The 28,000-nt window shown below is 56.4% G+C and overlaps 2 protein-coding genes across 2 annotated transcripts in view; both read left to right on the top strand.

Annotated features, from left to right (window-relative positions):
• Positions 1–28,000, top strand: part of STAT3 (signal transducer and activator of transcription 3) — a 295,156-nt gene that overhangs the window by 220,583 nt on the left and 46,573 nt on the right. The gene's annotated exons all lie outside the window — the stretch shown is intronic.
• On the top strand, positions 106–27,462 carry CAVIN1 (caveolae associated protein 1). Its single transcript, XM_054014246.1, has 2 exons — positions 106–715; positions 24,525–27,462. Exons 1-2 carry the CDS (start codon positions 296–298, stop codon positions 25,179–25,181), a joined length of 1,077 nt encoding a protein of 358 aa, XP_053870221.1. The 5' UTR covers positions 106–295; the 3' UTR covers positions 25,182–27,462.

Raw genomic sequence — 28,000 nt, 5'->3', positions numbered from 1 at the left:
AAGGGTGGGTCATCAGGCATTTGGCTGTGGTTCCTTTTATATAGCTAAGGTGGAGTCAGCCAATGGCCTGCAAGCCTGGAAACATTTGCAGGGCAGTTTCCCTGGACAGCTTTGCAGAGCTGTGCCATTTGAATTCAAGCACGCACACACACACACACGCACTGTGCTCTCCATTTCTGGCTTGCCTCCCAGCACAGAGAGTTGAGCTAGAGCTCGGGTTCACTTTTTTCTTCTCACTCTCCTCCCGGCAGCGACAGCTTCTCCAGGCTCTGCTAGTCGGGACTCCCAAGCAAGCATGGCGGACACCCCTTTGCAAATCATTGAGCAGCCCGCTCCTTCCGAGACCTCCGAGGAGCAGGTGGCCGAGGAGCCGATTAAATCAGATCAGATCAATGGCGTGATGGTGCTCACCCTTCTGGACAAGATCATCGGGGCGGTGGATCAGATCCAGCTGACCCAGACGCAGCTGGAGGAGAGGCAACAAGAGATGGATAGCGCAGTGGCCAGCATCCAGGGGGAACTTAACAAGCTCACCAAAGCACACACCACCACCAGCAACACCGTGAACAAGATGCTCGAGAAAGTACGCAAGGTGAGCGTCAACGTGAAAACCGTCCGGCAGAACCTGGAGAAGCAAGCCGGGCAGATCAAGAAGCTGGAGGTCAACGAGGCGGAGCTGTTGAAGCGAAGGAACTTCAAAGTCATGATCTACCAGGTAAGGAGACCTCCTGCAGCTCCTCAGGCACCGTCAGTGTGCATTTTCAGTGCTAACTGTACCACCATGATGGCACATTGCCTCACATGCTCCTCAACCATCCAGTGTTGAAGTGTGCCATAAATAGGGCATTCCAAATCTAACAGCACTGGTTTCTTCATAAGGCAGAAGGTTTAACATAATTATTGATTGCACTTAACAAAAATGAGTACAGGAAATTTCACAAAGATGGTGAGACTGGCCCCAAGCACCCCACTGCAAAAGACCAGCAGAATTTGGTTACCTAGCAAGACTGCTGTTTAACTAAAGGAGGAACTGGAGGGGGTATTTTAAATCGGTCATTTCAGACAGAGGATTTACTATGAGGGATGAAGTCCTTAGTGCGACAAGAAGCAGTGATGCTAGTTCAGGTTTATAATATGCATCCTACAGCAATAACATGGAACAATAACTCCAGAGTCATGTTTAACCTCCCTCTTACAGGGGACATAGTGGAGACATTAAACAGAAAATCCGGTCCGGTCCACTGAATTCATTAGCACCTCCTTTCCCCGGGATCTGCCTTTACCACATTGCTTGTAAAATGAAATACGATCCAGCGTGTGTTACAGATTCCTTCATCGATAAGCTGCAGGTCCTGGGCATTCCAGTCGCTCCGTTTCTGTGACGGGCTGCTTCACGCTGTAGGCTCAGCACCCCCACTCAGAGCTGGACTGGCCTTTAATCTTTTAATACCAAACAGGCAAACAAGCAAAACAAATGCAGCCACAGGCGTCCGCCTCCCCTTCCGCTGCCTGTCTGGGTTTAGCTTCACTTTGCAGAGCAGACCCCCTGCTCTGGAGAAAAACCGAATGGGCCAGTTCATGAGATAAGGATAGTTCAAAGCATCTGGGTTAATAATAGACTGTGTGAGGGATACATAGAGAAACATCCAGTGCAGCTCACAGGGAAAAGGGGGAAGAAAAATCCCACAAAATCCACAGCACTTCTTACTAGCCTAGTGTGAAAGGAGATCTAGTCAGGCCAGGCTGAGGAATCTAGCAAGTAGCGGGACCGATATAGGTCTCTGATTCACAGCTTAAGCATTTATAGTTCTGCCATGGAGGCTGAAACACTCACGTATATTAGGAGCATGTCAGCCACCTAAACAGATTTATAAATACATTTATCGGAAGCTCTGGGGACTGAGCGTGCACAGAGGACTAGAGCCAGCTGTGGAAAATGGTGACACCTAAAGCACCAGTGCTGGAAACAACCCCTGGGAAGGGAAGGGAGCGAAAGGGGCGGCTCGGGCAGAACATCCCTGGCAGGTATTTTGAAGTGGTAGGGAAATGGCCAGTTCCTGATTCCTGGTGGACTGGCACTGTGAGAACCTGCTCTGTAGTGTGTGCTGTTGGTGGCGAGCATTGGAGATTCCTCATGCAAACGAAACAAATCATCGGTCTCCCCTTTCCTGTGGGACAAAGCTTTCATACAGGACCCGATCCTGCCTCCACTGCAGGCAAAACTCACATTGATTCACTGGGCGCAGGCTTGGCCCCGAGTTAGAATCAGCTGAGAAAGGCCCTGAGGTGAGACTTTCTGCGGCACAAAGTTGTTCTCTAGACAAAGGGCAGAATGTTTTGAAATCCAGACTGAGCTATCCAGTGTGGATTTCAGCATGAGACCCCCGAGCGTTAAAGCCCAAGGGAGACACTCATGGAAAATACAGCTGTGCATGGACTTAGGAAAACGCACGGCCTTTCATCACACCGCAGAGTTTGCACAACTCTCTCCCCAGGCCCAGAGGACGCCGCAAGAGTAAGAGAGCAAAGGAGGTCTTGGGGCAAGGGGGCGGCCTTGTGCCCAAACCCCACTGAGCGAATGAAGCTCCTTTGTGGAGGAGAAGCCATGCACAGTGTCCTGATTTAAAGCCCGGGCTGGAGAGCGAAATCCATGAGACCTGCAGTGGCTGAGAGCTAGGATGGGATGGGCAGCAGCCATAATTCTGTATTAGCACAACAAAGACGCCCCTCTCTATTACTCCTCTGCTGTGTTAGCTGAGTCACAGATGATCCTGTACAATGAGCATTCTGACGGCTACTAACAGATCACAGGGAACCCCCTGGAAGAGTTGGGTGTGTTTGTCCAGTCCACTTTCCCCTGCATACAATGGAAAAAGAGCTTTGCAGTCAGGAGAGAAATGTTCACACTGGTGTCAGCCCGCACTGCCTTTCTGGATGCTTCTGCTGTCCCGTGGGGCTAGCTTTGAGCCATTCGCAAGGCAAACCCTATGATTGGTTCACACTGATCGGTTATGAAGGAGGATCGTTATTCTGCGCTCTGCCCTGCACTAATCATGTATCATTTATCATTTATCATCCACTGGGCAGTAACCGGGGCTGGATGGTTCTGAAGCTGTGGTTAACGGGCAGTGTTAACAACATCTAGGAATGTCTCTTGTTTGTGTACTTGGAAAGTTTGCCCCAGGAATGTGGGGAGAGACGATCTGGGGCTGGTTTTGCCTGGGCAGGTTTCTGTTTTAGGAGGTTGTGTCGCTGTGTAATTACCCATGAAGGAGACTGTATATTGATGAAAATATCAGGCTGCAGGATCCAATCCTGTTTACTCCTTTGAGTAGCCCTATCAAAGTCAGTGGTTCTACTCCTCTGAGTAAAGGGGGTGGGATTTGGCCCAGGGTGTGTGTGAGGCATGCCAGGATGAACACTTTTAATAAATGAATAAAAGGATGAACAATCATCTCGATATCTAGGATCCAGAGGCATTTATAACAAATCATGGAGCAGATTCCACCCCCTTGCGCGTGCTGAGACCTGCCGTTCTTGTCAGGAGCCCTGTGGATTCCAATGGGTTTACTCATGGACTAGGTACTTCTTCGGCTATTTAGTAACAATTATTGTGTATTATTTGCTAAACGCCAACCATGTGTAAGTCACAAACATCCTAACAATAATCCCTGTCCTGGGGAGTTTACAAGGGGGAACCTCTCTCCCAAGCCTGACTGTAGAAAACCAGTAGCGAACAGTCCCCTAGTTCTCATGCTCAGCGCTTTCCAGAATGAACACTCAACGGAGGGTTAGTCTAGATGCTTCCTTGACTAGTTTTGTTCTTCTAGTGTCTAGGAACAATTCCATTATCAACCTTTAACCGCATTTGTGCTTTAAGAAACTGTGACGAACTTTCCTGCTCCCTTGTGACTTCAGTAGCCAAGGGAAAGATTTCAGAGCTCGTTTTATTATGGGGGGCAAATGTGCCTAACAAACCTGCAGGATTAGCCGGGAGGAGGAATGGGGGGACTGCTAAGCAGGGAAGAGGCTGCTCCCCAGGTGCATTTAGTATGGAAGGATGCTGTGCCTTGGAGAAGCAAAAGGATGAAGACGAGAAGGCAGTTTTAATAGGTGAAAGATGCCTGGTTATGGACGGAATGACACCCAGGGTGCAAGCGAGATCCCTAGGACTGCTTGTGGGGGGAAGTCAGGCTAAATGCATATCCCCTACATCAGTATTTGACTTATCCTAGGAGCACAGAGAACATCGAAGTGGGTTCCTCTGTGTCTTGGCAGCTGAATTTTGGTCTGGAGAGTTGAGCATAAAGCACATCTGTCTTGTCCGCCTCAGAACGAGGGAGAGAACGGGCAGTACTAAAAAGCAGCCACACCCAGGGAGGATCTGTACAGTGATTTTGATGGAGTTGGATCAGGCCCCAAGAGCAATGTGGAAAAAAAGCCAGCCCCGAATGAAGCCGTGATTCTTTGCCAAAGCGCTGTGGACAGAGCTTTAACCTCCAGGTCACAGCGGGGAACGTTCATGCCCAAGAAGCTGGATGGCAGAGGGCTGGGCCCTTCTTTGCCACTCGTATCCCCAGAGCTGCTGTTAGTGCATCCGGTTATAAAAGCCATGGCCTGGGTAACTCACCTGGCACAGGCCAGCTGGAGAACCGCGAGTAGCTACAGTTCCACTAACGCGCCTTGTTCCGCCAACATTTTACAAGCGAATTCATCCTTCGGAATGACACGGACCTGCTTTTCGTAGGGTCAGGTTTTGAAAAGCGAGGCCCCCAGCACCCAACTCTGCCCACCGCTGTGGTGCCTGGCCCATGCTGCACGGTGCCCCCGTTGTCCGACTTAGGGGGCTCGGGGCAGGGGGAAGCAGGCACCCAACGCTGATAGGTGCAGACCTAGCCCCCCCCGCCCCCAAACTGACGCTTTCAATGGACATTCTGGCCACCCGGGCGTGGTGGGGACTATTTTTCAAAGCTTTCGGCAGTGCTGGGGAGCCACCTGGCCCGTTCCTTTGTGTGCAGCATCTTGTCTGTTCTACTGGGGAGGGCAATTGTTTGGGAGGCCCCCACAGAACTTCGTCTGCCTTGCCGATGAATCAGAACAGCCGCTCCAAGCCCACCAAGAGGCTGAGCAGTACCGAAAAAGGCCAGGTGGCCCCGGGCTGGAAAACGGATCCCAGCTCCACAATGTGTAGGGATGGTGGGGCTGTGCGAGGAGTATAAATAGCACAGCTTGGCGGTGGTGCCTCCACTGGGCCTTATAGGGCTCCGAGCAGCCAAACTCCTGCAGCAGGGAGGGGCGGACTCCCTGCGAACCCCATGTGTCACGTGGCGGGTCTGGAAGCCAGACCCAATGCGGCCATTACGGGGTTCGTGCTCTGCGAAGGACCGTGTGAAACAGAGCCTGAGTGTGTGTGTGGGGCGGGAGGAGAATACAACCGTCATACTGGGGTGCAAAACGGAGCAGAGAACAGGGCAGAGTGGGAGCCAAACCCCCAAAGAGAGAACACGAAGTGCAGCCCGGGTGCTGGAGAAGGAGCATTCATTCTGCCCAGCTGAGCTGCAAGGCCTTGTCCCCCTCCGCCGCAGAGCTGGGCTGCCCCGGAGCTCGGACTCAGGGGTTTAATGACAAGAAAAGACTTGGGAATGCCCAGGAGATTTGCAAACTCAAAACCAGCTTGCAAGGGGCACAAGCCCGGGGACTCCACAAAGTTTGCCCAGCTCCAAGCTTAGAGAGTGAAGAGCAGAGTCCTAGTGCAGGAGATTGGCAGGAGCACTAGGTGCTGCATTTATGCCTTTCTTACTAGGCTGCACGTTGTGGCCAAGAAACTCGGTGTTTGCGACTGGGGACCCCGGCTGGAGCTAGGAGCACTGGTATATGTGGCATCAGCATTTCCCGGGACTCACTGGAGGGATGGTCCTTCCCCGCCCACTGTTTTCAGTATTTCTTTTTATCACCTTACATAACAAAGCAATGACTCGGTGCTGCCCTGGATCCACTCACACGCAGCTCCCCGACAGCCCTGGGGGTTCTGCACACAGCCTCAGGGCAGTGTATTAGGGTTGCTAGTTGTCCCCAAAGTCCCAGGATAATCTCTGGCCAAGGCGTGTCCCGTGTCTCAGGAGACTGATTTCTGGGACTGTTAAGAGCCCTGGGTTTACTGCACAGCACCTTGCCGGGCTGTAACGGTGGAAGCCATGAGAGGACACATCAGCAGAACATGGAAATGCAGCTGCCCAGCACAAGATGACTTCCCTGCAGGAGAAATACTAATTCCCTGTACAGCGCAGTCGAACGCCAGGCCTGACTGATTGCAGCGCTGCAGTGTTTGGTCGGACGCCCCACTTGAAGTGAGTTCTCCTGCCTCAAGAACATCTCAGCCCCAGAATGGGATTCAGTTTTGAGATACACCTTGGAATGGGATTTGGCATGAGAGATCCTGCTCCGGCCGCGTACAAGGGCCTTGGAATGGGCCGGATGATTATTTAAGGTCTCTGTACAAATAGGATTCAGGCCTGTTCTACACTTAACGTTTAGGTCAATACAGCTACGGCGCCCAGGCTGTGAAGACCCCACGCCCCTGCGTGCTGCAGCTATGCGAACCCCCTGGTGGGGCTGCAGCCAGGTGGGTGGGAACTACCCTGGCTCGGGGAGGTGGTGTTCCTACAGCGAGGGAAAAAGCCTTTCCGTCCCTGTCGGCTGTGTCGTCACTGTGGGGTTGTGCCAGCAGAGCTCCGGTGCTGGAGCTCTGCCTCTGTCGTTTGCATGGCCTGGGTCCTTACTCTCTCCGCGGTGTCATTACTCTGCGGACTTCTCCCGAGAGGATGCTGCTACCTGTTCAGATAAGTGTCTAGCACAACGCTGACCCCCGCCCCCCCGCAGCGTGCTCGCGTCCCCAGGAACGTCTGGCACTTTCTGCAAAGGAAAAACAAGTTTCAAAGAAACCTTTGTGAGTCAGCGGCATTTACAGTCGTGCTGCGCACGTGAAGCTTGCCTCATCGCCCCTGGGGTGACGGTGTCTCTGAAAAGGGCCTCGATATTGATTGGCATCAGGCTAGGCTGACTGGTTGGGATAAAACGAGAGCCGGCCTAACGTTCGCGCCGTTTTCAGCCCAGAATCTAAGCGTGGCTGGAGTGCCCAGAATAGAGGATCTCTGGTTTTAGTTTCGTTTTCACATCGCTCAGTGCTCCCCAAGATTTGTGGAGGAGCAGAGCCAACCGATGGAAATGCCCCGGCCGTTCTTTGCAGTGATGCAGCCTCATTCAGAGAAATGAAAGATTCAAAGTCCCAGGAGAAAAATCAATTCTGATTTTCCAGTCTGATTTCTAGACCAACGTGGTTTGGACACATTGGAAAAGCATCTCAACTTCAATCAACCTTCAGGCTTTCCCATTCCTGAGATATAGTATATATGTTCTGGTTGCACAAGCATGTACGTATTGTGCCCATACAGTCACTGTTCTGTATGTGTATTTGTATGTTGAATATAATATCAGACATCCGTGTACTAAGCACCAAAGGATTAGCAAGACAGGGGGTGCTACGCAGAATCAGACCCAGCCTTAAAAAAGTGCATTTCATTCTACAGATGTCCGAATTCATGAGGGCATGAACAGTTCGGTCTCGCGTTCTTTTCGATAGACAGGACTCATCCTTTGCCAAAGTGATGCCACTAGTTCTTAAATAGTCGCTTGTCTATAGGAGTCAGGAGAGAAGGTGAACTAGGAATTGCGTTTACCTAAAATTAGTCAGTAAAATGTTACACACTGCGCTGCTGGGGTGAGGCCCGAGTGGGATCACTAAAGTATGCAAGGGTCTCAAGAGGTTAAGTGGTTTCTTTCCCTGGCCCACAGCTGCTGTTTGGAGAAGAAAACCCCAGCGTGACTGATAAGATCGCTGCTTTCCTCTTTGATGGGAGAGAGCAGTGCAGAATAGCCCTCCAGCACAGCTGCATAAGGAGGGGCGGGGAGGGCTGCTCTCCAGGAGGTTGTTTTCCATGCACTGGTCTGATTTTACTTGTCCCACCCCATAGCTCACATGAACATGTGGATTGAATGGATAAAATCCCCGACCCCCCCCCCCCCGTCTGTCCTTTCCTTTCCTTTCCCAGTGCCTGTGTCCCCGGCAGGAATTCAGGGAGCGATTCAGGGACCCAGCTGGTCACCCCCTGGCCGCTCCAAGTAGAAATGCAAACAGTCCATGCAGACCTGGAAAGACAAGCAGGCAAATTAACCCACTGCGGTAGGGAGCCCACTTCTGATGCAGGATAGCGCGAGCCCCTGGGTGACTCTGAACAGCTTGGCCAGAGGAAGGGGGCTTACAGCTCAGAGGACTTGCTCATTACTGTGCAATTCAGCTGGGCGGCCCCCTCCTCTAGCCAAGCCACTCAGGGTGACCAGGATGTTGTGGTCTGGGCTCAGAGTCATCTCCCGCTAAGCTCTAAGCTCACCCACCTGGCTCCCTTTTCAGAGCGCTAGCACTGCTCTGCGAAGCCCAGCTAGCCCCACACTGCTAGACCCGGCTGTACGTTTGGCTGAGTCCTGTTCTCCACTTGCCCCCAGGACGGTGCCGTTTCCAGTGTGTCCATGGTCACACACTGTCCCAGGAGGGTGACCGGATGAGAGGAAGAAAATATCAGGACACATGGGGGGGGGGGGTCGCCAGTGGAGCAAAAAAAAAAAAAGCGGTCAGGACACGTGATAAACACTTAAATATCGGGACAGTCCCAATTTTATCGGGACGTCTGGTCACCCTAGGACGGGGTGGGGGATATAGGGTGACCAGACAGCAAATGTGAAAAATCAGGACAGGGGGTAGGGGGGTAACAGGAGCCTATCTAAGAAAAAGACCCCAAAATCGGGAATGTCTCTATCAAATCGGGACATCTGGTCACCCTAGTCCCAGACACTCCTCGCTCCAGGGTTTGCAGAGAAGGACCATGTGGGCTTCTAGTGGCTACATTCATGCATCAACATGTGGGGTTTTCACCCTGGAAAATCCCAGTAAGTGCCTGATCCAGTGACAAGCCTGGGTTGTGACCACGGGGGACCAGAGCAATCCCACCCAGAACCCTCAGGCCCAGCATACTCCCAAGGACAAGCCGTTAGCTCAGGGTTTTCACACTATCTTTAAGAGCAATAATGAGGAGTATTAAATGCAAAATCGTGGTTAAAACGCCACACAAGCTGAACTGTGCAGACAAGTCCAGGAACCAAAAGCTAGCACTGCTCTGTTCTGTGCCTTTGGCTTCTCGGCTGTAGTACGGGATCTCGGTCAGCAGGATGGCTACAAAGTCACTCAACGAGTTCTGCTTCCACTCTGACCCTCCGGCCTTTGGCCAGAGAATGGTTGAAGTTAGAGATGGAAAAAGCACTATTAGGTCACGTCTGGCCCATCCCTTGGGAGCCAGGACAGGCTGTTCACTCAGACTATTTTCGGTTTCACTCAGACCCTCAGGGATGCAGTTCCACAGAGAATTCAGTTGCTTGATTCCCGCCGTGCTGCCAGCCCCCAAGCACAAAGAGCCCGTACCACTCCCTGCATGGCCATTCATTAGCCAAGTCTCAAGCTAGTCACCCACAGCAGAGATTATTTAGCGCCCGAGACATTTCCTTGGTGCACGCGGTCAGTTCTTCCCCCCAACGCCTCTTTGGAAGTGTGGCTCTCTCTGGCGCAGGCTGGGACCCAATGCGCCGATGTTTCACGGCTCAGCTCTGATTTATGAGCTGCCAGTTTGTTTTGCTGAAGTGCTTTTGTATTATACGGACATGCTGAGCTGCGCAGCAACAAACTCCCCCTCGTGCAGAGGAAAACAAAAGGCCCCGAATAAAAAGAAATGTGAGATCGCTGCTGAATGGCTGGTGAACTTCAAGCCAAAGGGTTGAGTCACTTTCATCTCATCCCTCTGAATCTCTCAGATCATCTCTCATGTGCCCAACCCATCGTATCTAAGCAGCAAATGTCTGCCCTAGGCAATGCCAGTGAAGTCACTGCACCACGTGGGTGTAACTGAGGGCAGAATTCGGCCCCTGTGACTCGCCAGGCCAGGCAGCCAGACGGTTTGTTCTCCTTTCCGCTGATGTTAATGGGGGTTTGAAGTGGATTGAAAGGAAATTCTAGAGCAAGATCACAGGCCAAACTCCCTGCTGGCTTGCCCCAGGTTTGAGTTTGGCCCCATTGTCTTTATTTAAATAAGGAACAGAAAACCGTGGAAATGCGGCTCTGCGGTATAAATCTGACCATGGCCAACCCAGAGCATCAAGCAGCCCTGTACGCGCTCGGCATGGTGAGTCCTGGTGAACTGCCCGGCACCTGGCTACTGTCTTCTTGACTATACAGTAAATTCCACAGGTTACAGATTCCTGAGCCCCCGCCCGGCTGCGTTCTAGGATGAAGCCCAGAGCTGGAGGGGAGAGCTGTTGATTGGAGAAAGACAATCCAGCTAAACATTTCGAATAAAACACCCCTGGATGTTTAGTCTGCACCTTCCGGAGGCTGCTGCTAATGTCAATTAATGCCAGTCACTGGTCTCCCTGAATAGCATCTGCAGCGCGATCTGTCTTGCCTGGTCTGCTGTTCAGAAATAGCCCTGGGGGTTATTAATCAGGCATGGCAGGGTAGCCGGGAGGGCAGTTCTGAGAGTCCAACTAGCTACACAAACAGGCTGATAATGGGATTAAAACATTCTTTCTGCCAGAGAAAAAAGAAGTGATTTCCCCCCTTGCAATCAGTTTACTTACCCGTTTCCTAGGGACCTGCCTTTCATCTGATTCATTTCTGGGCAAAGGCAGCCTTCCAAACATGGCTTCACAGTTTATATTCACTCCCCCGCCAGCCCCACCCTTTGCTAGGTTCTGTGCTCTTCTTCTTCCTCAGGTCCGAATTGACACCAGTACATTTCACAGGGGGTTTAAAGCACCAATCTCCTTGTTCCCATCAGCCCATTAAAGAGGGAAACAGCCTTTAAGGGCACAGTTCCCAGGACAGGGAGAAGCTAGAAACGTTTGGGAGACTCCCAGACTCAATGAGGTTGTGCATTACGGGAAGTTATTTGAGGATGGAAGGAATTTTGCTGGATGAGGAAAGGTCACATGGGTCCAACAAGCCCTTTAACATTTATCTGCATCTCCCGCCCTGCTTTTGCATTAGGGTCTTCAAGACCCTGGAGCAATAATCTCTTGCTACAATTTTTTACTATGTTCTACAATGAGTTGCTGCTTCTCTTACTCTGAGCCTCCTCGTTTTAGCAGCTAACCCTGAAAGTGGAGACTTAACTGAACTTTCTGAAAAGGTCGGCCTGAAAACTGGTTTATGTGGCACTCATGAAGGGGTTCATTTGTAAAGCCAGCTGCTCAGAGGCCTGGCCTGGGGTCTGCTCAGTAGGGTTTGTTTGGCTGGATCCTCCTGGGAGAGTTGTACGGATGGAGGTCTGGAATGAGCCACAACACTCCTGATCCATCTTGCTCTTGTAGCTGAGTTTAGCTCTCCATAAACGCTGCTATTATCGTTCTGCGCACGCTCCCTGAAACTCCTAGAGACTTTGAGAGCCAGTTATACGGATGTAAACTGGGAACAACTCAGTGGAGTGGTGTCACTGCAGATTTACATCAGTGAAAATGAGAGCTGAATCTGGCCCTATGACTAAATACAACACAAACATATGTTATTCCAGAGCAGGGACATTGTATCCTCCAAGCCTTGCAGGCAGTTAGAAAAGCTAGACTCCCGTTCTTCTTGTCTGTCTCTGTACTTGACATCTCCACTCACGAGACCATTCCGATAGCATTCCCCCGCCCGTTATCATGCCAACCCGCTCTATATCTGGGCCATGTCCTTGTTTTCAGCAGTTAGTGGGGGAGAGGAAATTCTTCCACTCGGATTCCTTTCTGCTGGCCATTGAAATTCCTTTTCCTCATCTCAGCCTGAGAAGACCCTGAGTGTGCCCTCTGATCCTGCGTCCGAGAATCCGCCCTCTGACCCTGCGTCTGAGAATCCGCCCTCTGACCCTGCGCCCGAGAATCTGCCCTGGCCCCAACCAGCAGCGGACTTGAAGGGAGGCGGCAGATTTAGGGCATCAGAAGCATCACCTGAAGACTGTGTTGAGCCTCTTCTCCTGAAACTCTAAAAGCTGCCGCGGGCAGTGCCAGGCCCCGCTGCTGCCCACTTCTTGGTGGCTGCACCCGGCAGTACGGCTAGTAAGGCAGATATTTATAGTTGGCATAAATGCCTCAGTGGATTGAATAGTCTGTTTGCTGCATGATAATGGTGCTGTCGTTTTGGGGCTGTGCAAGAAACTGTAATCTCCTCTCCAGCCTGCAGGGAGATGCCATGTTCCTCCTCGGAGATGGTTTTAAATGGGGGTGGGGGGGGGAAAGGGTGTTCAGATGGCTGAAGCACAGGGGCGCTGGGGGTCTATTCCTAGAGCTTCATTGTGTGACCTTGGGCAAGTCACTTGCCTTCGCCATGCCTCAGTTTCTCCATCTGTAAAATGGGGATGCTGCTGCTGACGTCCCAGGAGTTGTTGTGAGGTTTAAGTCACGTCTGTACATAAAGTGGTGTGAGCGCCTCCAACAGAGCACGGTGGAGGCTCATCTCAGCCAGCATAACGGGAAGGCAGAAACACAAGTGGCTTGGTTAGAAAAGGCAGATCAGGTTCAGGTCAGCAGGTTACATTTCTGCCTCTACGCTGTAGAGGGTGGTGCCTCTGGCTTCTGTATGCACAATGCTCACCCCGGCCCTCGAGACACCTAGTCACAGTCTCCTGGAGATGCTGGCAACAAGCTGCCTTCCCCTGGCTAGAATGCAGCGAAATCCCAGCCCGCCTGCATTGCAGAGACATTTCTCTGCGCTGGTCCAGCATCGCCAAAGTGCTCCAAGGAGCCTTGCCAGGCAGCGGGCCCGACTCTCGCCTCACCAGCGTGAGATTGGAGCCAGGCCCCTCGGGACTGTGCTCTGGAGCCCACCTCCCTGACAGCAGCAGCCCAGTGGCTTGTCCTGCATCCTGCTAATGTGTGTGTGTAACCCTAGAGGTGTGGAGGGAGGTGTTGGGGGGTGGGGAGTTTGTCCCCTCGGCTCCAGCAGTGCTAAGTCCTGGAAACCCCCTGCGCAGCAGGGCAACCCTCGGGAGGTGCAGAACGAGGGTTCAGATTGGTCCTTATTTTATCCAGAATGGCTCCCCGCACCCCTACAACAGACGGTGCTACTGCGACCCCCTGAGCTGCCCTGAACCTCACCGAGCATGTACCCAACAGGGAGCCGCCCACAGCACCCAGCGGGTGCCGGCGTAGCCCAACGATAGCAGAGTGGTGCTGCCACACGGGCATCAGAAAGAACATGCTATGTACACAGGAACGGCGCCAGGGTTTTTGGCACCCTAGGCGGGGGTCCTTCCGTGCGCCCGGTCGTCGTTGGCAATTCTACGGTGGGGAGGTCCTGCCGCGCTCCCGGTCTTCGGGGCACTTCGGCGGCGGGTCCCAGAGCAAGTGAAGGACCCGCCGCAGAATTGCCGCCAAAGACCTGGAGTGCGGAAGGACCCCCTGCCGCAGAATTGCCGCCCCCCCCCCCAAATCCTGGTGCCCTAGGCGACCGCCTAGGTCACCTAAATGGAAGCACCGGCCCTATATGTACATACAACCCCTGTCATCCCAAGTACTTTACAGTGGTGGACACAGAGCACGGCTGAAATGCAGCCCCCTGGGGGAAGGTGGCACCTGGAGAGGGGGGAAACTTTTGCCAAGGACCTGGAGGCAAACCCTGACTCTTATGAAAAGTACCCACAGGATCTTTACTAGCCAGCCCAAGCCTGGGTTCAAAGCCCACACTGTGCACTGTGTGGGGCTCGCTGAACGTTACCAGAAGCCTGAGGGGCGAGTCCGCCCTGCCATGCTTGGCGAGAGCCGTCCCCTCCGTTTGCACTTACATTGAGCTCGTGGTGACACGTCCTTTTAAACCAGAGACACAAGAGCTGGGTCACTAGCCCTGGCTTGTTACACTTGGCATCCCAGCCAAACTAGAGACAGCAGCCACAGGGCCACAGCATTGCCTCTGTCACTGCACTAGTCCTTGGCGGTAATGAAATCACCTGGTGCAGACCAGGTAAGGATCCCCCTCAGAGAAGGGGCGGGGCAAGGGCGTGGTCTCGGGAAGGGGCGGAGCTGGGGTTTGTGCGATTAGACAGTCGTCTGCCCTACCTGGAGGGCATGTGGAACTCGTGCTGGAACAGCGCGCACAGCAGTGTAGCTGGCAGCTCACTGGGCACCAGCCAGTGCGGGTATAGCACCGCCCAAATGTCAGGCGGACGGTGTCCACGTGGGCGCAGCTCGTGCGTGCGTGGGGGCCCATTGACTGTTCTGCCCTGAGGCCCGGAATTGCTGTTGGTGGGCCTGGTGCACAGCCACATAAATTCGGATATGCTAAACAATTGTGCTAATGACTTCGTCTCTTTGTGTCACAGTTCTTGGCACAAGGAATCCTGGGGGATGCCGTGAACCGAGCACGGAACAGGCCAGGAAGCTGAAACACACACAAACTCAGTTAACTTGTTAACTGGGTGGCTACTGGGGAAAATATCTTAAATTCCCTGCAAAGTGCCCGAGGGACCATTGCCCTGACGCTCAAGAAATCGCCCACCCCAGTGCCACACGGGTATAAAATGCAGGCAAATCACAATGGCAGCGCTCCAGGCGCTTTGCATTGGTTAAAGGGTTCTACAAGGAGCAGGACATTGGTCAGTTGGATCCAGACAGTTCAGCACTTGGGAAAATTGCCCCTGTGGCTTTTGCGATGGGAGAGAGGTGGGAAGGGGGGTCCGGTTACGATTATTTCCTCCTCCTTTTGCCCTAGAAGTTTTAGGAACGTCAAGCTTGATTTTTCCAAAGCCCCGAGCCTTGCATATGGATCAGTGCAGACGGGGCACTGCACGTGTGGCTCTCCACTGGGGCCCAGCCCGGACCCAGGTCCAGGATCAGGGGCCAAGGTTTGCTGGAAGACTCTTTGCAGGCCTTACATTGGAGTGGAAGTTTTCTCACTTTGAACAAGGGGAGCTGAATCTTTAACACAGACGTCTGGTCTGCCAAGGGTCACAGGCGCCTTTCAGATCAGCAGGGGCCGGGGAGGCCAGGCCTGTTTTTCTAATGTGAAGAGGGAAACCCACTTAAGCTTATCCAACATGGAGCAGGTAAAAAGCCCAACCCCCGTTTTCTCTATGCAGATCACCTGAAATCCAGGAGTTTGCTCCTTTGCGGTTGTTTATCGGGTTTTCTGCTCTTAGTCTGTAGAATAACGGAATGCATCTCAGCCCAGCCTTGACGTACGGTTACCAGCGGGCGCAAAGGAAAGCCGTGATCGTGTTGTTCTGGTGCAAGCTGGAGCTCAGGGGCTTTACTTTCCTGGCTGGGCAAAACAGGACTCAGAAATGCTCCCTCCTGCCTGGCTGCTGCGAATTCCTGCCTCAGCCTTTCCCTGGGCTGAGGCTTAGCAGAGCTGCACCTGGCGGGCAGAGGAGCGACTGGAATGGGCGGCTGTAGGGGGGCCGCAGCCCCGGAGGTGCTGAAAGCTCAAGCCACAGCAGTGGGCACTCAGCACCTGTCAGGATTGGGCCCTGGTTGGTAGTGGGGAGTTGGTCGTGTTCTGTGTCTTCCAGTCGCCTGTGAAACAAGCCCCTGCTTTCTCCCACAGGCAGAGACTGGGGTGTGGCAGTGGTGTAAAAGCAACTGCCCCAAATGGACTGCAGATGTGGTCAGCATATGTGACCCAAACCGGAGAGCAGATCCCCTGGGAGTTTTGCTTTTTTAAACAAACTGGAAATTAAAAACAAATCCCCCGAAACAACGACAATGCAGGAGCTCTTTGGAGTCCTGGGGCATTTTGCTCCTAGACCTTGGGGAATGTTCCCCGCTTTGGCAGTGATTCTGGAGAACTCGAACAGTTCCAGGCCTGGCCGGGGTGGGAAGGCAGCTCAGCTGTGCAGTTCAGGGGCCTTTTATACAATGAGGGAAGTGTTTACATGTGTTGTAGCAACCAGGCAGCATGTACATTACCATAAAGGGCACGGATCCAGTGACTCACTGGAAGGGAACTCAGGCTCCAAAATGTAATCAGATAAAAAACACACCTAGTGGAGGAGAGCTGGGGCAAGTCAATCCAACGAACCTACCAGCACTGGGTCATTTGAAATAGAAAAAACAGAGGCGTCAAACCCCCTCAATCAGTCTGTCAGCTCCGGGTTTCACCGCTCCACGGAAATGACCCAGTGGCTCCCCGAGATCTGCTGGACAAAGGGCTGTTCCTTGGTCATGGAGGGGCCCTCACCCAGTGTTTGCAGCTTGGCTTGCTCCTCCTGGGGGTTCTGTGCAGCAGGGGCCAATGCAGACCTACAGAACAAGGACAGACACTGTCCAGTCAGGTCCCCCATCCAGTATGTGGGCTCCGGGACAGGAAAACCAGATCATTCATGGAACCCTCCTGTGAAGCTTAGCAGAGAACTCCCCCCCCCCACACACACACACTTTCCCTGGGTACCCATCCTCTGTGCTTCCTGCACATGGCAGGGGCTGGGACAGAAAGCCAGGGGGAATGCCTGTCCCCCCGCAGTCTCTGAGCCAGCTGGACTGAGGCATGCTGGAGCACACAGCCACAATTTGGTAATCGCAGTTTGAAGACCTCCAAGTTCAGGGACGCGGAGAGCCAGGGTTTTTGGGACAGGCCCATCTGGGCAGCTGGACTCACCCATCACCAGACTTGGTGTGTTTCCCAGGAAAAAACAGTGTGCTTGAAATGCCGGGGCTAAAAACGGTGGTTCCTGTGAGAGCTGGGAGCGAGCCGCGGCCCTCCTGGGATCTGTGTAACAACCAGCCAGCCTGCTCCTCGCTGATTCCTGGCTGTTCCTGCGCGCTCCCGTTGTCTTTTCACTGCCCCCAAACGATGGCTGCATTTGCGGCCACATTCCCTCCATCAAGGACCCTGCCGCAGCAGACTGCCCGTCCTACACACGCCCAAACCTTCCGCTGGGCAGCTCCCCCCATCTGCTCTTGTGGAGCAGGGCGGAGATCCTTGACGTCCCGCAGGCAGCACACAGGTGTGGAGACCTGCCAGGGAGCTGAGTTCTCCTCCCTGCTAAGGCTGCTCAGGCACTACCCTCCCGACCCCGTGTGGAAACAGAGCGGTTTTGTGCTTGCATTGCCCACGCAGGGCCTGCTGCAGCCAGCCAAGCCGGGGAAAGGCTCCTCTCGGCTGGTGGGCTCCCTCAGAGTCCCCACGGGACGTGGGCCACGCTCCGGTCTCTGGCAGGCCCTTCCCTCACTCAACCACAAACAGCTCCTCTGCCTACCACAGGCTGCCGCTCCGGGAGGCTCTGCCCCTTGCCTTGCTCTGTGCTGAGCAGAGGATACGTCCTGCAGCCCCCCACTTCGGGGCCTCGTCCAGCTGAGCGCTCTCAGCCCTCCACAAAAAAGGGGGTCAACCCCGTCCGAGCTGGGGCCTTAAAGGCACAGACCAGCCTGTTACACTCCCCTTGCCTCTGGGGCGGACTCAGGCTCCCGCGGCTGCAGTCAGAGGGGCAGACGCTGCAGTTCCAGGGTCCTACGGCGAAAGGCTGGGGGTGAGGCAGGGGGCAGGGGCCCGCTCTGGGGGTAGATTGTGCTAGGCCAAAAGGTCACACGAGCGATCCCTGCGGATCAGCTGTTCAAATGAGTAAAACCCCCACATACAGCCCAGGCTGGCAAACGCAGCTCCTGGGGTTCCGTTCCCAGAGACCGGGTGCCAGTTTGCAATGCTCCAAACAGCCACGCTGCTTTGTCTGCTGGGAGCTGCACTGGCCCGTCTATAGCACAGAGGAGGGTGGGTGCAAGCCGCTGCATTTTATGCCAAGAGAGAGTCATGGAGAGCAGCAGCCCCTCCGCTCCCGCGATGGAAGGGGGTAGGGGACAGCTCATGTGACGGAGCTGGAGGCTTTGTGCACAATTTAACCGTCTGGAGTCAACAAGGGCTGATAAGTATCTGAGCCCACAGGATATGGCCCCTTTCCAGCACAGCCAGGCCAGGCCCAGATGGGGAATGCCTTTGTTCTTGCTGATGGTGTTGACTCAGAGGGAAGGAAGTAACGGGAGTTCCTGCAGCTCAGGGTCCCCGGGAGATGAGGGATTGCTTGGGCAGGTGCTCTGGTGGAGAGGATGAACACTCTTCACGGGGGCTGTGGACTTGCGCTGGGCTGTCGTGAGCCCCCGGGACGGCATGGGTTCTACGGTTGCTAATCATAGTAGCAAAGCAGATGTTGGCTTCTCCAGAACGCAGCACAGCAAAGATTCCTAGTGCACGGCTCTCTGCTCCCAAGAGCCCCAGGACTAGGTATTTCCCGATTCCGGAGCCAGGTGCTGGATGGAAGCACACACAGTTGCATTGTTAGTAGCTGTGAGATGGGAGGGGATTTGCTTTCAAAATGAACTTGTGAAACTGAGGCTTTTCCAGGTCTCTTCACCACCTGGTTCATGAAAGACAAAAGGTGAGCCGTCTCCACAGGAGCGGCGCCAGGGTTTTTGGCGCCGTAGGCCGGGGTCCTTCTGCGCTCCCTGTCGTCGTTGGCAGTTCTGCGGCGGGGGGAGGGGAGGTGTGCCCTTCCGCGCTCCGAGTCTTCGGGGCACTTCGGCGGCGGGTCCCGGAGCAAGTGAAGGACCCGCCGCAGAATTGCCGCAGAAGACCCAGAGCGCAGAAGGACCCCCCGCCGCTGAATTGCCGCCCCCCCCCCCCAAATCCTGGTGCCCTAGGCGACCGCCTAGATCACCTAACTGGAAGCTCCGGCCCTGCTTGGGTCTTTCGGCGAGCTCCCACTTCCTGCTTTATGGACTTTCACACGCTTTGGATGGGAGGTCAAATGGGGAGATCCTTGGCCAGGCGAGCGCTGCGGGATCAGGCTTAGCTTAGCTGGGATGTTGCTTGTTTCCAGGGAGGTGCACGCAGGGTCAGCGCCTGTTTTCCTGGGCGTAGCGGCTGTTGGCTTGGTGTGGCTGGCTGGGCCATGGCGCTGCGGGAGAGACAGATCCTGAGGCATGCCCAGGGGCCGACGGAGCCCTGCTGGCCCTGCCTAGCTCTCGTATCAAACCCATTCACCTCTCTGTCTGGCTTCCTGGCGGTTGGCTCATCCCAGAAGCTCCACGCCTCCCCCTCCCAGCTCCTGAGATTAAAACCCCTTGAGTAATAAATCCCCGAGCTGCAGGCTGGGGCCCGGCAGCTGTGACGCTTCATACAGTGCAGGGCTATTTCCAGCCTGGGCCGGGAACACGGAGAGGATTCATCGCACGCGATGTGCTGCTCAGCTGAAAACCAATCTCATGCCAGCCTGTTCTCCCTCCCGCCCACGTGTTTCCCTCTGCGGGGGACTGCAGGCCTGGCTGGCCTGAGTGAATCTCTCTCTGTCCCTGGGACACTGAGCACAGGGGACAGGACTCCAGGGTTCTGTCCCTGGCTCTGTATCCCTGGGGGAGGGTCGAGGTAGAGGGAGAATCTGTGGGGCAGAGGGGGGAAAAGCCACCATGATAAAACATTCCTAAAGGGGAAGGAGTGGAAATGCTGGGGGTTCGCATTGAACAAGAGGGGAAAGTGCCCGGGGCAATGCAGCAACTGACTGGACCTGGGAGCCGAGCCACAGGGCCTGGGCTAGCGGGAGGGACGCCAGGGGCCAAATCCAACCTGAGTGGCAGGGATCACAAGGCCACTCCGGCTCAGAGCCCGTCCTCCTGCCGGGAGGCGCAGATCCGGCTGCAGCTCTCTGCGCCCCGGGAGAAGGTGATAGCAGAGCCTGTCGCTCAGCAGGGCAGCTGCTGCCCCGAGACTGGCCCTGGCTGGCAGCAGGAGCCGACAGCAACGTGCACTCAGCAGGGGCAGGGCTGGCTGGGCGTAGCAGCACAGGCTGGGTTTCAGGCCAGGCTGCATTCTGGCCCCAAGGGGGAATATGGAGCATCAGATGGGGAAGAGCAGGGCCCCTGGTTTGTGAGCCTCTAGGGGTCACGTCTCCCAGCTCCCCACACCAGCCGTGAGGGTTAAAAATTTATTTTACGTGAAAAGTGGAGAGTCTCCTAATCACCAGACTCCAGGAGCTGGGACTGGAAGACTCATGGCAAGATTGTGAGAGCTGGCAGCATTGAGCTGGGGCATCAGTGTCCCGAGCCCCCTGCTGGTGCCTCGTGCTGGCCTGGGCAGAGTACAGGGGGCCGAGAACTCTGATTTGGGCACATTTCACACCTGCTTTGCACCGGGGGAAGGCGCAGGGTGGGCAGAGTCAGCCCTGCGGGGAGGGGAAAGCCCACGCTAAGTGCCACAGAGGGAGGGCTTCTCCTTCTCTCTCCTCCGGCCTGGCGCTAGCAGCCCAGGCCCCACCCTGGTGGCTTGTTGTGCAGGGGCATGCGAGCAGGGGGAGAGACTGTGAAACCAGGGCCCGAGGCTAATTGTGCTTGGCCGGGATAACAACAATAGGAAAGTTCTGATTGTCTAAAAAGATGTTGACGGAGCCTCTGGCGGGGCAGGAGCCAGGGGAGCCATTCCGGCCTCTGGCAAACAAAGGCAGGATGGCCACGCTCCAGGGTACATGGTGAACATGAGGTAATGCCCCTGGCCGGCCCAGGAGGCATGAGGACGGCCCTGGGCCCCCGGCCAGGCCCACAGCCCTGGAGGGGAATCGGCCAGGCAGAACAGGGCCTGGGGGAGCATGTGGGGCAGGGGCTGATCAGGCTGGCCAGGCTATGGTAAACCAGGGGAGATGGTCAGGTGCCGCTTGCCCCTTCTCTGCCCCCATGCCCCACATATGGCGCTGGATGTGAAGGTCCATCTGCAGGGTAAGAAGCTACACCACACGTGCTGGCTGCCTGGCCCCTGTGGGCAGTTTAATACACGCTCCTGCAGAGACCAGAGCGCCTGTCTGTCCTGGGCCCGGTGCTCGGACCCGGCTGCGGGGAGGGTGCAGGGGAGCCACCCCATCTTCACTTCGGCCAGGGCCTGTCGATGGCCCCCAAAGAACCTGCAGCTACTCCATCCGCTCCCCGCTGGCCCTGAGCATTGCCCGGTCCTGCTCCCTGGCTGGAGTCACTGGGGATTGTGAACTCACATCCTAGGCTGGCGATGGAGGAATCGACCAAAAAGCTCTTTGAAGCCACCCGCGCTTGACCAGTTCCCTGCTTGAAAACAGGCTAAGCCGGGTTATTTTTGTCATGGATTGGGGCGTATTCAGGCTGTGAACAGACATGTCCCAGGCTGGTTGGGCAGCCCAAGAGAGAAAAAGGCAGGGAAGCCCTGGGTCCTATTCCTGGCACTGCCGCTTGCTTGCTGAGGGAACCTGAGGGGATTCCATGCCTCAGTTTCCCCAGGGGGATGAGGAAGCTGACCCACTTCAGAGGTGTATTAGCTCATCAGTATGCATGGCCCTTTCCCAGAGGATGGGAAGGTCGTAGGGCTAGTTTGTCCGTAAGCACATTTAAGGACACGGCCTCCCGCTGCCTGTCCGCTCGCTGCCAGGTGTAACTATAACCACGTCTGGGGGAAGCAGGAGTTAATTCTGGCCGGGGAACGCAGAGCAGAGAGCTCCTCAATAAAAAGGGGACTAATTGGGGATAGACCGACTCCAGCTGCCTTCCCCTCGGCCAACCAGCTAAGCACAGGCCCCACTTAACAGATGAAGAAACTGAGGCACAGAGGGGGAAGTGATTTGCCCAAGGTCATGCGGGAAGCCAGTGGCAGGGCTGAGGATAGAACCCAGGAGTCCTGGCTCCCAATCACCCCCGCTCTAAACCCCCTCCCGGAGCTGGGAATAGAACCCAGGAGTCCTGGCCCCCAATCTCCTTTCTAACCTCCCTGGACAACACACTGCTCGTGGCCCTTTGCTGTTACAGCTGCGGATTTACTGTCGTGTGCAGCACGCTCACCTGCTCACGCTGGGGCATCGGCTGCCGGGGATGGGGAAACATGCTGAAGCCCCTGCCCCGTGCCAAGGGGCACCCCCCTCAGCGCCCCGCTGGCTGCTCTGTGCTGTTGGGATGCCCCTCGCTGCGCACCAGGGGGCGCTTGGAATCGTTCTCTAACTCGAAGGCAGCTGTCTCTGGCTGTGCTGGGAGGCCGGGCACAGATCACTTCTCTCGGGGGAGTGGGGGAAATCTCCCTGGCTCACTTCCCCTTTCCCCACAAGGCCCGGGGCCAGTGCCCAGGTCCAAGGAGAAGGGCTCCCGTGTGTTGGCGTTGTGAGAATGGGGCAGAACGCAAGCCTTGGGGGGCAGGAGCCCCTCCGCTCCCATCCCAGCTGCCACAGGCACGAGGCCAGACACGGGGCTTTCCCACGCTCAGAGGAGAGGCCTCGCCCAGGGGAAAGCCCAGCAGGTGCCCTCGATGACAGCTCATGGGTGATTTCTAGGGGGCCTGAATTCCTGTGCTCCCAGGGGAGCTGATCTCAGTGGTCAGCCAGTGACTCTGACCTGACAGTGACGCTGTGTGAGCGCTGGGAAATCGAGCAAGGTCCCAGGGAGGGGGCCAGTGCTGGGACGCTCTGTTCAGCATGGCTCTGGGGAATTCACAGACACCGCCCCGAGAGGCGTGGGGCAGGGATGTGACTTCACCAGCAGCCTCGGGACGGGACCGGAGGAATCTGCTTGGGAGGTAGTTTCCCCAGCAGTACAAGGGAACCAGCAAGCTGCAGGCTGTGGTCCTGCCACGGGGATGGAATGGGACAGGGCCAAAGGCAGGCAGGGGACACATAACTAGCCGCATCCTTTCCTCCGGGGCAGCTCCCACACCCCAAGGCAACAAGGCCATGGGCTGAGACTGTCGCACCTGGTGTTTTATCTTGTTGCTCCTACATCGAGCCCCTCTCGCTCTGCAGAACGAGCCAGGAACCTGGGCGGCTCCAGCAGCGGGGGCAAGACACCAGCTCTGCGCCCCTACTGCTGCCTGGCTGTTTGCAGTGTGCACAGCCCCTCGGTCTGGGCTGCGGAGATTAGACACCAGCCTTGGAGCCGGGGTGAGAGGCAAACATGGGAGCTTTGTGGTGTGTCTTTTGCTCTTTGCACCACAAGAAACCACCAGGGCATGGCCGAGCGTGCAGACCCAGCACTGCTGTCCTGGCTGGGTTGTAAACCACATAACATGGTGAAGAACAGGAGTACTTGTGGCACCTTAGAGACTAACAAATTTATTAGAGCATAAGCTTTCGTGGACTACAGCCCACTTCTTCGGATGCATTCTATATGCATCCGAAGAAGTGGGCTGTAGTCCACGAAAGCTTATGCTCTAATAAATTTGTTAGTCTCTAAGGTGCCACAAGTACTCCTGTTCTTCTTTTTGCGGATACAGACTAACACGGCTGTTACTCTGAAACATAACATGGTGAGCGCCACAAGAGGGCTCGCGAGCTATTTAAAGGGATACGACCCAATTGCTAGACATGACTGTTTGCACGGGCTGGAATCAGTCGTCTCTGAGGCCGGTGTTAATCAGGAGTGGCTGCCCTGGCATGAGGGAGGCTGTCTGTGAGTGAGTGCGAGGGGAGGGCTTGTGCCGTGAGTCATGTGACTGTAGTGAATCCCGCACTGTGAAAAGCTGGGATCGGTGCCGAATGCAGATGCCAGCAGCGCACAGGATGCCCCAGAGGGGAACACGGAGAGTCCCCAGACTGCGTGGAGGGAGGGAACCAGCCAGCCAGGGGAGATGAGCCCCTGGAGGGGAGAGCCCTCTGGGAGCTTTGACTGGCGGGCGGGTGAGTGGTACAAGCCGTCCTGGGACGAAGAGGATGCTAGTGAAGGGCTTGGAAGACTGGGGACGGGGGAGCCAGGACAGAGGGGACAGAGCTCCCATTCCAGCACCTGCAGGGCTCTCCTCTGCAGTTAAAGCCATGGGGGGGGGTTTGCCACCCAGGCCGGAGTGTGCAGGGCGGATACGGCTGAGCCTGCATTTAGCAAGAGCCCTGAGCTGCTGTGGACGAGAGGGGGGAGGAGTCCAAGCCGGGGGCCAGCCACCGAAGGCCGGATTTGTCCCCAAGGGCAGACTAGCCATGAATCTCAGACCTTGTAAGTGCAATTAACTGGGCAGTGACTCCGAGAGCTGCTCAGCCCAGGTTCGAGGGCTGGGAGCCGCGGGGGCAGTGTGGGCCCAGGGTCAGAGCCCGAGGGTGGGGGCGGCCGAGGAGTTTGGGGTCAGTTCCAGGCTGGGGTCAATACCAAGGGTCAGAGTCCAAGGCAGGCGGCGAAGCCCAAAACAAGCCGAGGTCCAGCCAGGAGTTCAGGAGCATGAGACAGGACCAGCCCTGGCAACACCAGGAGATTCACCACGCTGTGGCCCAGACAGTTCCTGGACTGCCCCTTGGGTTTACATAGGGCAAAGAGCCAATCGGGAGCCACGGGACGGCTGCCTGACAACCCCCTGAGGCAGAACGTCCCATGGGCTGTGCCCACAGAGGGTCGTGGGAAGTGGGGCACAAGCTGCTTACAGCTCTTGTAGCTCTGCAGGGCTGGGTCCTTACAGTGCACGTGTCTTACCGATTCCATCTCTTCGTTTTCAGGATGAAGTGAAGCTCCCGGCCAAGCTGAGCATCAGCAAGTCTTTGAAGGAGACAGAGAAGGAAGAGGAGGGTGCGGAGGTGCCCGCGGATGAGGACCATGTGGACGAGGACCGCATCCAGCTCTCCTCAGATGAGGAGGTGGAGGTTGAAGAGATCATCGAGGAGTCCCGGGCAGAGCGGATCAAGAGAAGTGGCATGAAGAGGGTGGACGACTTCAAGAAGGCTTTCTCCAAGGAGAAGATGGAGAAGACCAAGCTAAAGACCAAGGAGAATTTGGAGAAGACCAAACACAACTTGGAGAAGACCCGGCACAACCTGGAAAAGAGGATGAACAAGCTGGGCACCAAGATCGTAACCACTGAGAGGAGGGAGAAGATGAAAACCTCTCGGGACAAGCTGAAGAAATCCTTCACTCCCGACCACCCTGTCTACGCCAGGTCCAAGACGGCAGTCTACAAGGTGCCACCCTTCACCTTCTATGTCAAGAAGATCAGAGAGGGCGAGGTGGAGGTGAAAGCCACAGAGATGGTGGAGGTGGGAGGAGAAGAGGCCGAGAACACGGAGCTGCTGAGAGAGGAGAGCCCTGAGATGCACACGCTGCTGGAGATCACGGAGGAGTCGGACGCAGTGCTGGTGGACAAGAGCGACAGTGAGTAGGACGGGCGGTGGCACAGGATGGACGGCTAAACATGTAACCTTTCACACTGCAAGATCTCTCTTTGCCCCACGCGTCCCGGGAAACGTGTACCCAATGTATCATTATTCCTCTGGACGTCCAAGCCGATCCCCCGCCGTCCTGGACGAGGTGTCGTTTATATTTTAGTTTTAGCACACAGAGGAGTTAGGAACATAGGCCGGTTTTTCTTACACTCGTTGTGGAGACCATTCCTGCTAGTGGACCTGTGAGAGCTTGCTAGCTGCCAGGGACCCGGCTGGGAGCGTGCTAAAACTAAGATAACAGCTGTACACCTGGGAAGATCCCTCTTTGCAGCTCTCTGAGACCTGATGTCTAGAATGCTTTCTGCTTGGCACACTGCCCAGCGCTGGGGATCCCCCCGTCCATTTGTCAGCCAGAGCCACCATCCCCACAGGCAGACGGGGAATGCAGGAGCCCAGCTGGCTAGTAGCAGCAGAGAGACATTTCCCACCCCTGCCCGAACGCCAGCTCCTGGGGCCATGTGGTCTGGAAGATCTCCAGTGGAAGGTGGATCTCTGACATGTCTTAGCATGTGGCGAGGGAAGGGTTAAGCCGATCCCATTGGTGGGCAGAGCACGTGTGAGGGTGGGCAATGCCACATCAGGCTGGGAGGGGCCCCCTGAGACTTCTTGACCCCAGAGGGCTCAAAGAGCTAACGGTCCAGTTCTGGAGAAGCCAGCATTGAGCACCACATTGCCTGGGTGGCAGCGAGATCCCCTGGCAATGCGGGTATCCTCCACACACACAGGACCCCGCCACTGCTGCCAGTTACACCGGGGCCACTCCAGGCCTTACTGGCACTGCCCCAGAGTAATGGAGAGCTCAGCATGTGCCGCACGCTCCTGTGTGTGTCTGCAGTGCCCGTGACAGCGCGGTGACCGTCTGCCTGCTGGGCCCAGAACCGCTTTGCTCCAGCGGGCTCACGGTCACCTGCAGGGAGCTGCGTGGAGTCGGGTGTCCCACCCAGTCACCGGAGAGCGAGCCCTGTACCATGTGGCATCAGCAGGCCGGGAGGTGCACACTCACTGGCCGGGGGAAGGTGCTGGTAGGGGGCACTGGAGAGCCCAGGGTGCGGCTGTGAGGTGCACGCTCACTAGCCAGGGGAGGGTGCAGGTGGGGGGTGCTGGAGGGCCCAGGGTGCAGCTGTGAGGTGCACACTCACTGGCCGGAGGAAAGTGCAGGTGGGGGGCACTGGAGGGCCCAGGGTGCGTCTGGGAGGTGCATACTCACTGGGCGGGGGAAGGTGCAGGTGGGGCGTGCTGGAGGGCCCAGCGGGCCGGGAGGTGCACACTCACTGGCCGGGGGAAGGTGCAGGTGGGGGGTGCTGGAGGGCCCAGGGTGCGGCTGGGAGGTGCACACTCACTGGGCGGGGGAAGGTGCAGGTGGGGCGTGCTGGAGGGCCCCGGGTGTGGCTGTGAGGTGCATACTCACTGGCCGGGGGAAGGTGCTGGTAGGGGGCACTGGAGGGCCCAGGGTGCGGCTGTGAGGTGCACGCTCACTAGCCAGGGGAGGGTGCAGGTGGGGGGCACTGGAGGGCCCAGCGGGCCAGGAGGTGCACGCTCACTGGCCGGGGGAGGGTGCAGGTGGGGGGTGCTGGAGGGCCCAGGGGTGCAGCTAGGAGGTGCATGCTCACTGGCCGGGGGACGGCCCAGGGTGCTGGAAGGCCCAGGGTGTGGCTGTGAGTCATTTCCAGGAGGTCTGGAGGATGTGCTGATGCCACAGCAAGGGGACAGAGCAAGGGGGCTCTTGGCCAACCAGAGAGCAGTCTTGACACGGGTCTGTGGGCCCGATCCTGAGCAGCGGCGTCTCTGCAGGGGGTCCCGGCACGGCTCAGGCTCAGGGCCTGCGTCTCCCCCCAGTCTCCCCGCTTGCTGCGCAGTTCTATGGGGCACTGCTGCTGGAGCGCCTGCTTTCCTATCCGCACGCACCGCCACTGCTTAGCAGGCTCCCGGCAGAACGGAGCGAGGGCCGCGTGTGCTGGGACAGTGTGTCTCCTGGCCAGCTGAGGTCGGCTTTGGGGCTGGCAATTCCCAACCCCCTGCCCTTTGCAGCCCCCCAGGTGGCAGGGGACACGGGGAGGTTCGGCTTGTGTTCGTGCCCATCCTTCCCTTAGTTCATACCCGCTGGGCACAGCCCAGCCCCTGGCACATCCGGCCGCCGTCCTGACTGCCACGTGACACGCAGGAGAGCAGAGGTTTGTTGTTAACGTAGCCACAATATATAAACTTGCTTCTTTGTTAAGAGCATTTTCTTTCTTATTGCCCGTCCCACTCCCACCCCCAGGGTCCTTCCCCTGCAGCGGAGCTCCCGGCCTGCCCTGTCATGCCAGGCCAAAGTGGGCACGGCCCCAGCAACTGGGCTCTGTGCCAGGCTCCCTGGTGGGTTCTCTCTAAGCAGCGAGGAGGCATCTCTGGACCCCTGTGCTGCCCCCAGGGATGGGCAGGAAGAGATGGGGTTGGATGGGTCTTTGCCCTGCTCTGCCCTTCCCTGCCAACCCCATGATGGCACCACCACTGTGGGGGGATGCCAGGCCCCAGGCAGTGGCGGTCCCCGGGGGGGGTCAGGGGAGCCTTGCTTGCCCTCGGCTGGGATCTGTGCTCACTGCTGGAGCTGCCCTTCACTGTTCGCCCCGGGCACCCCGTGCAGCAGGCGGAGAAACCAGATGTTCTGCAGCCCCCCAGCCCAGGGCAGGCCGAACCCTCGCCCCTCGGCCTAGGGCATTCCTTCAGCATTCCCTCCTGGCAGCCCAGCCCGTGGCAGGGGAGGTGCTGCCTGGCGG

The sequence above is a fragment of the Malaclemys terrapin genome, chromosome 25 (genome assembly GCF_027887155.1).
Source record: "Malaclemys terrapin pileata isolate rMalTer1 chromosome 25, rMalTer1.hap1, whole genome shotgun sequence".
NCBI lineage: Eukaryota > Metazoa > Chordata > Testudines > Emydidae > Malaclemys > Malaclemys terrapin.
Note: the sequence above shows the minus strand (reverse complement) of the source record. Positions and strands in the feature narration are given on the sequence as shown.